This window comes from Chroicocephalus ridibundus, chromosome 22 (genome assembly GCF_963924245.1).
Source record: "Chroicocephalus ridibundus chromosome 22, bChrRid1.1, whole genome shotgun sequence".
In the NCBI taxonomy this organism is placed as follows: Eukaryota; Metazoa; Chordata; class Aves; order Charadriiformes; family Laridae; genus Chroicocephalus; species Chroicocephalus ridibundus.
The window spans coordinates 7,182,696-7,194,127 of NC_086305.1; the positions used below are offsets into that span (position 1 = coordinate 7,182,696).

General features: G+C 52.2%; 1 protein-coding gene across 1 annotated transcript; it reads right to left on the bottom strand.

The window, feature by feature from the left end:
- Window positions 1-5,772: 5,772 nt before the first annotated feature.
- LOC134526186 (cytochrome b-c1 complex subunit 10) lies at window positions 5,773-8,995 on the bottom strand. The gene is made up of 3 exons (XM_063357791.1): window positions 8,860-8,995; window positions 7,440-7,574; window positions 5,773-6,040 (listed from the first exon to the last, which is right to left on the bottom strand). The coding sequence occupies exons 1-2, from the start codon at window positions 8,907-8,909 to the stop codon at window positions 7,454-7,456; spliced, it is 171 nt and encodes a 56-aa protein (XP_063213861.1). The 5' UTR covers window positions 8,910-8,995; the 3' UTR covers window positions 5,773-6,040; window positions 7,440-7,453.
- Window positions 8,996-11,432: the final 2,437 nt, after the last annotated feature.

Sequence of the window (11,432 nt, forward strand, 5' to 3'; positions counted from 1 at the left end):
TTACCTCAGCGCCGGTCGCCGCGGTCCCCCCCGATGTCCCGGCAGCGCCGCTTTGGGCATCTTCCCCCCGCGCCCGCCCCGGCCGCACTGGCGGCCCCGCGCCCCCTGCCCCGCCCGCTCGCGCCCCCTGCAGCCCCGGCCCCGCGCCGCACCGCGACACCGCCACATCGCGACACCGCGACAGCCGGCACGGCCCCCGGGCCAGCCAGGGCTGCCGGCACACGGTCCCGGTGCGACCGGCCGCGGGAGAAAGGAACCGGCCCGTTCTGCAACGGGGCCTTTCTGGGGTCACTTTGCACATTCTGTGCAGCGCCCACAGCCCTTCTCTGGGACGAGGTTCCAAAGGGATCCACCCAAAACAGAGCACAAACCCGGGCTGGGGGATGAGGGGATGGAGAGCAGCCCTGAGGAGAAGGACTCGGGGGTGTCGGTGGGGGAGAAGCTCCACACGCCCCGGCACCGTGCGCTGGCAGCCCAGAAACCCCCCGCAGCCTGGGCTGCATCCCCAGCAGCGTGGGCAGCAGGGCGAGGGGGGGATTCTGCCCCTCTGCTCCGCTCGGGGGAGACCCCCCTGCAGTGCTGCCTCCAGCGCTGGGGCACCGACAGCAGAAGGACACGGAGCTGTTGGAGCGGGGCCGGAGGAGGCCCCGGAGATGCTGGGAGGGCTGGAGCCCCTCTGCTGGGAGGACAGGCTGAGAGAGCTGGGGGGGTTCAGCCTGGAGAAGAGAAGGCTCCGCGGAGACCTTCCAGCCCCTTCCAGGCCCTAAAGGGGCTCCAGGAAAGCTGGGGAGGGACTCTGGAGCAGGGAGGGGAGCCACGGGACGAGGGGGAAGGGTTTGAAACTGGAAGAGGGGGGATTGAGATGAGATGTGAGGCAGAAATTGTTTGCTGTGAGGGTGGTGAGCCCCTGGCCCAGGTTGCCCAGAGAAGCTGTGGCTGCCCCATCCCTGGAGGGGTTCAAGGCCAGGTTGGCCGGGGCTTGGAGCAACCTGGGCTGGTGGGAGGTGTCCCTGCCCAGGGCAGGGGGTTGGAACTGGGTGGGCTTTAAGGTCTTTCAACCCAAACTGTTGAAAGAGGCAAATCTGCTCTGGAGGAGATGGTGTGAAGACAAAGCAATGACAAGTTTTTCAGGAAAAGATGTACACCACAACCTATCACAGATGTCTAAGTCAGCTACTGCAGCACCGCCAGGAGGGACATATCTGCCTCCTGCTGCCGGTTAATGTCCACCCGCAAGTCCCAGGTTTGATAACATACGACCGAGCACCTCTATTTCGGCAGCCGAGCGTTGCTCAGCGTTACACTATCCACATGCTGAAACACACCAAGTGCCACAAGGCCGCCTGCCTTCCAGAGCAAGTCAGAGTAATTCAATTCCCTTTAACAAACTAATAACATCCTAGGTTTTTAATAAGAATCCTGCCCGGATCAGCCATCCTGAAGTGATCACCATCAGGCTTCGAAAGAGCAGCATCCAGGGAACGCACCCGGACCCTGCCGCCATCGCGCCCTGGCCACATATGTCAGCGCAGCTCCAGCCACCGCTCACTTCTCCTGACACCCAACTTACTCAGCCCATTGGAACTTCCAGCCTGCGTCTGCGCAACAAGCTGTCGGCAGTTTTACTTATTATTGTTTTTTAAAACCAGCCCTCACTCATTTGTTTCGAACTCCCTTATTCGGAAAGCAGCAGGGAGCAGAGGAAGGACGCGAGAGGAAACCCGGCGTCCCCCGCGCACAGGGTGCGCGTCGTCGCGGCTCAGGGGTAGAAGTTGAAAAGAAACTTCAAAGAGCTGGGTGCGCCTGTAGGCGCTGGGCTGTGTTTGCTTTGTACAGGAAGATTTTTATATTTAAGACAGGTGACAGTGGGGATTTTGTCTTTAGTTTAACCAGTACGGAGCTTTCTGTCGCCCTGGAGGCACTCCCTCTCTCTAGGGATTAGTTTTGGTTGTGTCGGTTTGTGTTTAACGTTGTCTCCTTCTGGGCTCACACCTATGAAACGTCTTGCTCTGCCGATGCTGTTATTCCCTGCGATCTTGAACACACAGATCAGAAAAGCTCTAATTGCCAGTATTTATCAAAACGACATTATTTTTCATAAATACACTTTCCCTCCTTTTTTTTTAAAAAAAAAAAAAAAAACCAAGCCCCAAACAAACTCACCACTCAGCCAAACTCACGCTATTCTAACCGCAGACTTGCACCGAAATGCAGCTTCTTGATTCAAAATGAAATAAGCGGATAAGGAGAAACTGAGGCACAGGGTGATGTGGTTTGCTCTCGTTTAGCACAGCAACCGGGGAAACTGGGAGCAGAACACGGTCAGGGTGAGACCGCGGCGCTGCCGGGTTACCCACGCGATTAAAATCAAAGCCACGAAAAGGCGTGAACCTTTCACCAAGAAATGAGATGGTGCAAGACACACCGTCCACGTTTCGACACTGGGTTTTGAGAACGACGGGGAGTGAGCGGAAGCCAGCCGAGAGCAGAGCGATGAAAATCATCAGCCGTCTCCAAAATGACCTGTGAGGGAAGAGGAAGGAACCGGGGCTGTTTGGGCTCAGGAAAACAGCTGAGATCTCGTAATAGCTTTCAAACTCGCAAAAAGGAAAGAAAAAGAATTCCTGGGCAGGAGGGGAGAGAATTTCTTTTTTTCCGAACGTGTAAACTGAGCAGTTAAGCACAGAAACAGACTGCGCAGAGGGGCTCTGACATCTCCTTCAATAGCATTTTATAAGAATAAACTGGAAAAGCTGGGGAGCGGATCCTGCTGGGGGGTGGGGATGGAGAAGGCGAGCTCTCAAATGTCCTCTGAACCTCAAGCCCACAGTAACAGTAGTTACAAAATCAATTTTCACCGACAGCTGGTGCAGCAACAACTTGGAGAAGGGAAGACACACACTCTCCCAGGACTCTTGAACCCAAGGGAAAATACTCCAGTGTTCCTTTGGGAACGCTGCCAAGGTACAGAGGATGAGGTCTGTGCAGATATTGCCACCAGGTGAAAGCGTACGCGGCTGCAAGAGAGACCATGTTGTTCCAGGACTAGCAGATAATCCAAAAATCAACAAAATCAGTTGTCGGCAGCCCTGGAAGCAAGCAACAGGATATCCCGATAGAAAAAACTCTTCCATTTTGCCCCGCAGGCAACTCCGATTGGAAGCTTTCTGCTCCGCAGCCAAACTGCCCAGACTCACCAGAGGAGCTTATTTTGGAGTAGGATTCGTCAGGAGCACCCAACTGACCAGGCAGGAGCACCCAGTCGACTGGCCCCTGCAGAGAGGCAGAAGCTGAGGTTGGTCCAGGAGCAACAGCAGGAGAAAAGACCAACGCTGCAGACAGACAGTGCCGAGGAGGTTGCCGTAACCACTCCCTGTCCCACCTCCGCTCACACCTTCCGTGATGAAAGCCAAGCGGAGGTACCAGCATGGCCAAACACTCAGAAGGGGCAGGCAGGAATTCAAGCCTTTCCTTTTCTTAGAGGTAGTTTTTGGAGTTACACCATTAACCCAGAGCTGAAGGTGCCTTTCGATCCCCGCAGATCCAAAGCCCCGTGAGCTCGGCCGCCGCTGTGCCCTCTAGCGGAACTCGCCGGGTTTGGAAGGGGAAGCTTTTCCTCTCGCCAGGTCGTGGTCTTTTAACTAATTTGTTCATATAATGTATGTGACATTTGGTTAGCTCCTTCCGAAAAATAATTAGCTGTTAGAAAAGAGGCAATTCTAGGATATTAAAAATTAGGAAGATCACTCATGACACTTTGAACAATGATTATTTGAATTTTGACAGAAATTTGCCCAGGAATGCAGAAAATATCTCTAATAGAGTATTTCTGAAGAGTGTTTGCTCTTGTGGAAGGAGAAATACTAGAAATTAAACCAGTTATACGCTAATCCTAGGGTTAATTAGAGACAAAACATCATTTGAAATGCTGCAGAAAACACAAGCAGCTAAACAACCGCCAACGGGCAAACAAATCCAAAGCCCGTGCGTTTCTTGCAGTGCCTGCCTGTGCAGGCAGTTGGTATTTTGAGTATGTTTTTCTCCTTTAAATATCTTCTAATCTCACCTGCTGGGCGCAACGCTACCACTGGGGCTTTGCTCAAGGGAACTCCCAGTAATAAGAACGGCAGACTGACACCTCGGGGACACCAGGGTCCTCAGAGGAATGGGCGACGCAGACAGACCCTCAGTGCAAGGCCTTCCGAAGAACTCTCCGTACGGGAGCAGAGGCTCGCCCGCCCACGGGAACGAGCCAAAACTAGGTCATTTCTGAAGGCAGCAGCAGTGTATTATGCCCGTCCTGTCTAGACGTGTTAAACAGGTAAGAGTAACTGGAACTCTAACTGTTCAAGTCTGAGCTCACAATCCTGATGACGTGCGAGTACGGGCTAACATAATGTCCACTTTCAAGGCGTACTTGGGATGAAAACGGATCAATATCCCTCTCTACAGCATAGGGCTGCTGTTGTCAAACCCACATGATCTCAGCATTTCAAGGCACGGGGGTTTTTGGCCCTTTGGGAGCCAGCCAGGAGGTGAGGAGCGCTGCTGGAGCAGGGGAGCAGGACAGACTGAGGGAAGAGCACGGTTATCCCACATCGCCAAAAGCTTCTGTACCATCCCATTGGACACAGCTGGGCAGCAAGAGAGTTTTGCATGTGAATATGATATTCCCTACCCCCCAATTAATTAGCAATGATGCTGCCGAAGCAATGCTAAAGCAATTATTCTGTTAAATAAGTAGTTCAAGCGTCCTGCACAGCGTCACCATTTTACAACAGTTTTCCGTAGAAACGTGCCTCGGAAGCCTTCAGCCCTGAAGGTGACCCCCAGCCACTACAACTGAGGTTTTTCCCTAAAGAGATTTGAACCTTTCACTACAGTCAAAAATTACAGCGAGGTGAAACTGGGCACTAAACAGAGAGAAAACAGCGATCCCGTTCTCACACAGAGACAAGCTTGTTTGCAAATTCTGGTTTTTGCAGAGTCCAAGTCGTCTGCTGTGGCTCAGCGGCAGAGACCAGATCAAGTATAATCCTCGTACTTCCTTTTTCTAACGGCTAAAAACTTCATCTAAAGGGCCCCGGTAGTGGGTTGTTTCATCACCAATTTATGCTGACAAATATAACTGTACCTAGGGAGTACAGATACATCTTCTTTTCCTATTCAAAACCCACATAACGAAAATAACCGAGCAGCTCTCTAAAGCACTGGTTTTCACCCTGGTACACGGAAAGCCTCCTGGGGTTTGCAGACTGCCTTCCTTGAGCCCCCAGATTAAGCCAGAGAAGCTAGCCTGTTTTCAGACTGCGCACGCTCCTTTAAAATGGTGTGTGCCCCATCAGACAGTTTAAGGGGTCCAAAAATCGATATTAAAAAGAAACAAAACCTTGCTTTAAACTAAATGCCAGGAATTAGTGTTACCATGAAACTCTGCAATATTGTCTATGAAAAGTTAACTGCATGCAAGAGCCCACAGTTGCTACCGATCTAGAAACGCATAGCTCAAAAGCAACACATCACTAAGAATAATTCAAGAACTACAGTAGTATTAAAAGCGATGAGCAACAACTACCCGGGGACAAACAAAAGGCTCATCAAACCCAGCATCCCAGCAGCCACTGGCTGATGGCCGAGGAACCTGCACAGGGAGAAGCAAACCCGCGGCAGGCCTTCCTTAGGACACGCATTCAAACGGGCTGGAGACGTAAATCAAACCAGGAGTCTAGTCTAAAGAACGTGGACTGAGAAGGTAAGGCAAAAAACCAAAGATATCATTCACTTGGTTTATTTTGTACAACAGGTTTATAAATTACTCCCATTAGGACAAGATCTGCTGTGAAAGTGATCAGAGAAGAGGACTAGGCAGGCTGGTCAGTGAAGTTAAATTTGTTCACAACCGAGCGGTCGCAACTGTTCGTGGGAGAGAGAGGGACACCAGGACCTGTTGCAGAATCTGTACTGGGCATTTCAAGGTCACCTCAAAGCAGGGTCTCAGCGGACGGATGTCTCCAAAACACTCTATCCAGCAATAAATTTCCTACAATAAACACAAAGCAGTCATTAAGCAGTGCTTCCTGCAAAGTGCTACAGCAGCCAACACTACAGACAGATGGCAAAAGCTTCCAGTACCCAGGCGAGAAGTTTCTGTTACAGAAGCCAATACAGGCACGGCAGAACGCAGGCCTGTAGTCTCTTTGGAAGGAACCACAGGCCACCCCAGAAACATCCTCTTTCTCTGTTCCTGTAGAGGAATATGATCCTTCCGGATGATTTATGCACAATGACACATCAAAGCTCTTGCTTCAAAACAGAGAACACGTGCTGCGGGAACGTATCCACGTTCCTACCACTGGCTAAGAAAATTTTTAAGCAAAACCAAGCCCTTACTAGGTAATTCAATTGTCTCTACATGACTTGAGAGCTTTTCCACTGACTTGTCCGTAAACATCTACGGTCACTTGAGATGCTACAAGTGCAGCTGACTTTCATGAAAAGTTTCTTTCACCCTTTGGTTACACCAAGGACCTGTGCAATACCTATTTTGAAACCAGGGAAGGCACAGTAAATTATTTAAACTGCAACAAGTATCTCTGGGAATCGGCTTACAAAAGTACTAAGGATTTGCCCTGTGACTTCCAGACTCACCAATTTCCATATCAAATACTGTGTAGCTTCTAGGCTTTCACTTAGCAACACTTAAATGTAACTGTTATTCTGAATAGAAGGAAACAAATATTGGGATGTATAGAGTTTCCCGGGGACCTCTTCCAGTCAGCATCCTTTAATGCAAGGCAAAAATCTTCCTAACTTCTATCTGCGGCAAAGAATAAAAAGGTTCTAAGCCTGCCTACTACACAAATATGCATTTAGAGGCCTAATAGAAGGTATCATCTCATTGCTGCTCTAGCTTCGCGGATGGTCAGTCTTCTAGAAGATTCAGACTAGCATATTTCATATGCAATTAAAGAAAGAAAAAAAACAAACCTGAGAAAGCCAATTTTCCAATGAATTTGTGGTAAACAGTAACCAGCTCTAAACATTCAACTTACTTTTCATAACAGTTACAAGGACCAGAAAGGAGCCTGAATTTGCCTAGCAACAAAACTAGTCATGAGCTTGAAGACATTCTACCTAGGATTAGAAATAAACAGGTCTGTCAAAAGGTCCGTATTACCACAAAACACCTGATCTGACTCCTCAAGAACCACATCACATTGTGATAAATCCTTGCAAAAATAAACACGTGAAAAATCCATACTCTTATTAATATTTCATCCATATGGCTCTCTATGAAGCTCCGTATAAAAAAAAAAAAAAAAAAAGCCCCCAAAATCAAAATAAGCAGTTCTGTTTTGGACCAATAATATGATTGTGCCCTGGACAAACATCAATGCAACGCTACTACTGCAGCTAAGAAATGCACAAACAAAACTTACCATTAGAGGGAAGCTTAGTCTTCAGTTTTATACTTGCCACCAATGTAGGGAACATACTGAAGGACCAGCTTCCAGTCTGTGACCCATATTAAACCAGTACCAGCTACACCACCCCACGTAACGAGGGTGGGAGTCCTGAAGAAGAGACACACACACACATGCAGGTAAACAAAATTAATTCTCCATTGTGAAAGGTCTGGCAAATACTCATCGCTAAGGTGCCTGGAAAAGTAATTTAAATCAAGAAAAAGGCTTGGCAGAAAACCTTGAAAGAATCTCACGTACGCTGAAAATTATTAGTCCCCCACAAGATATTTTACAGGAGAGGGTCGATATGTGTTTACTTAAAAATGGCATTACCAAGTTACGAAAAGACAGGCTTAATTATTTAAATTAAGCAGAGAGGCATCCTCCCTCTCTGCTCTGCCTTGGTGAGGCCACAGCTGGAGTACTGTGTGCAGTTCTGGGCTCCCCAGTTCAAGAAGGACAGGGAACTGCTGGAGAGGGGACAGCAAAGGGCTGCCAAGATGCTGAGGGGGCTGGAACACCTCTCTGATGAAGAAAGGCTGAGGGATTTGGGTCTCTTCAGTCTGGAAAAAAAGACAACTGCGGAGGGATCTTATCAATGCTTATAAATACTGAAAGGGGGGGTGTCAGATGGGGCCAGGCTCTTCTCAGTGGTGCCCGGGGACAGGACAAGGGGTAACGGGCACAAACTTGACCATGGGAAGTTCCACCTAAACGTGAGGAGCAACTTCTTCGCTATGAGGGTGGCAGAGCCCTGGCACAGGCTGCCCAGAGAGGTGGGGGAGTCTCTGTCTGTGGAGACGTTCCAGACCCACCTGGACGCGTTCCTGTGCCACCTGCTGTGGGTGACCCTGCTCTGGAGGAGATGATCTCCAGAGGTCCCTTCCAACCCCTGCCAGTCTGGGATTCTGTGATTCTACTGCTATAACTCACGTCCCCTTTCCTCTGGCCCGCAGGCTGCTTCATTCTCCCCCACGCAACCCCGCAGAGCGGCACCCGCTGACACTGCGACAAACATTTACGGCTCTAAAGCATTTATGGTGACAGCCGGAGCAACCCGGAGGCCAAATCCACCTCGGCCAAACCCCCGCCAGACGGACAGACACCCCCCTGCCCCCCTCATCTCAGCTCTTCAAACCCGCGGGGCCGGGGTCAGCTGGCCTCAGACGGAGCACAGAGTTGCAAAATGAAGCGGAGGGGAATGGAAAGGGCTCGGGAAACACTTTCATGCTGCTCAGGTGCGCGGTGGGGGCCTCGGCCCGTCCCGGGGTCCACGGGAGCGGCGGCCGCCGCTCCCGTGGACCCCGGGACGGGCCGAGGCCCCCACCGCGCACCCAAGACCCACTGTGAAGGAGCCCCGGGGGGAACTGAGCACCCTCGGACCGGGTCTCACCAGTTCTGAAGGAGCTGGACGTAGCGCGGCCCCACCAACTTGCTCAACATCCCGCCGCCACCGTCGCCTTCAAAGTCACCCCGACGGCGCAGGCGCGGACGCGCCGCGGGGCGAAGAAGGACCCCCAAGGGCGGCACCGCGCATGCGCGTTTGAAAGGGAGGGGCTGGCCGCCGCGCTGCCTGAGTCGAGCGGCGTTGTCATGGCAACAGCGCCCCCCCCCCCCCCAGGTCGTCGGCCATCATGGCGCCACGGCGGCGAGGTGGTCACGCAGCGGATGGACGTGAGCCCTGAGGGGATGGACTGTCCCCAAGCTGGAGAGGGGACACGAGCCCTGAGGGGACAGTCCTGTCTTCACACTGGAGAGGGGACACAAGAACTGAGGGGGTGGACTGTCCCCTCATTGGAGAGGGGACACGAGCCCTGAGGGGACGGTCCTGTCTTCACACTAGAGAAGGGACACGAGCCCTGAGGGGACGGTCCTGTCTTCACGTTGGAGAGGGGACACAAGAACTGAAGGGACGGACTGTCCCCTCCGTGGAGAGGGGACACAAGCACTGGGGATGGACTGTCCCCACGCTGGAGAGGGGCCATGAGCCCTGAGGGGGTGGGACTGTCCTCGCACTGAGCTGGGACTGCTTCTCATCCTCCGTACTGTAGGAAAGCGGCCCCTTTCCAGAGCAGTTTCCCCAGTTTGCCCTCTGCAAGCCCCCCGTTGTCGCTGCCGCTCAGCCTCCCAACAGGTGAGGGAATTTCAAGCCAGATTTTTTCAGCAGAGGATTCTAAATCCAACCGTCAATTCTGTTGTAAGGTTCCCCTGGCTCCGCTCCGAGCCTGCAGGAGTCCTGGGGGACGCTGGAGCCCGAAGCGCTCGTCTGCCCCAGACCCGCGCCTGGCCTGCCAAAGCCGCAGGGCTGCAAACGCTCCCCGTGCTCCCAGCGCAAACCCGCAGTAACCGTGTCCGGCAGCGACGCCGGCAGCCACCGACTTCCCTCACACCCTGCGCTGGCAGAGCGGAGCCTGTTGCAAAAATCCAGCTCCTGTTTTTTTCTCACCAGGGCACAGAACAACTATTTTATCAGCCCTTTGCTTGACTGACTCAACGTCACATTTCCTACTGATGCTTCGAGTGTTTCTCTGCCTGGGTGCCAGCAGGGCGACGCGGGTTACTGAGCTGTGCAGACTTTTGGGTTCATTTCTGCGAGCTGTCTACCCGCTGCCCACGCACCAGCTGGTGCCCGAGGAAGTCGGACAGGAGCTTCGCGGCATGCATTCCTGCAGGAAACCGGTGCCTTTGCCACAGCCACCGCGTTACCAAGGGTACTGGGGGGGGGAAGCAAGCCTGGTGAACAGGCTCTGCACGGGTTTTGCTTTTTTAATGTCTGTTTAGCTCCGTGGAGTCATGCGCACACGTCTCAGCTTTCATTTTGCATTTAAAGTTTCCTAGATGTCAAAAAAAAGATATTAATAACAAAGGCAAAATAACTCAATACTCAAAAGGCAATGAAAAACAGCTCAATGTTTGTCTTCAGAAAAGCCTTGGGGTTTTGAAGCCAGGTTGCGGCGGGGAGGTGTATCCTACTGCTTTACCGCGGTCAAGGCAGACAGGCAAAGATGCAGTAATACCACCAATTTCCTGGTTAAAACAAAACAGCGGCAATATTAGCAACTCATCCTTCCAATATGGTTTGCTGTCATCTGCAGTTCCAGCGCTGTGCGATACCACGCTTGCTCCTTCCCCGCGGAAACTCCTTTTAACTGTTGGGAGAACGTTCACACCGCAACAGGGACAGCTACGCCTCCAAAGCCTGGCTCCTGAAGGTGAGGGTGGCTTTCTCCTCTTGGTGACCTCTGTGGCACAAATGATTCTGAAGCAGAAAAGAAAGCGCAGTGAGCCCGGTTGTCCGGAGCTGCCTTAGGGACACCACAGTAAAGCAAAACGCTGTGTTCAACCATTAGAACAATCCGCGTCTCTCAGGCCACCAGAGCAAGTGGGGATGTCTCTGTTGATGCCTTGAGCAACAAAAATCACTCCCCATTTAAAGCAGTGAGGGGGAGTTTTCTGCTCCGAGAGAGCAGACGGCTCTGCGATAGCTTGTCCTTGCTCTAAGGACAGTTCACGGCCATATCTGACCGTGCCAGCAGCACGTGACATTAGCCCACAGGATCTGATAGTCTCATCCCACCTCTTGACTCATCTCCAGGGTGAAAATGCTTTTGAGCTTTCACCGAGGAACCTCCAGCTCCGCGTCAGCTGGTGGCCACTGCTTGGATCTTGGGCAAACTATTTGCTCTCAGCCACTCAGCAGCAGCCCCCGTCTGTCGCTCCTTGTTCCTGCCCTCACCTGATCTCCCAGCCCAAGGCTGTTCCGGCCTCTGGGGCTTGTCTGCTTTACCTTCAGCCTTGTGCATCTCTGAGCATCCCTCTTCCGAGCTGCAACCTTGCTCCCAAGCATGTGTTTCTTGTCTGGATCACGTATAACCTTGGTTTCTTGGCCCTTCACCCTTGTCCCGATAGGCGTGGATGGCTCCCCTCCTCACCCCAAGGATGCCCCTCTCCCCCGGCCTGGCAGCT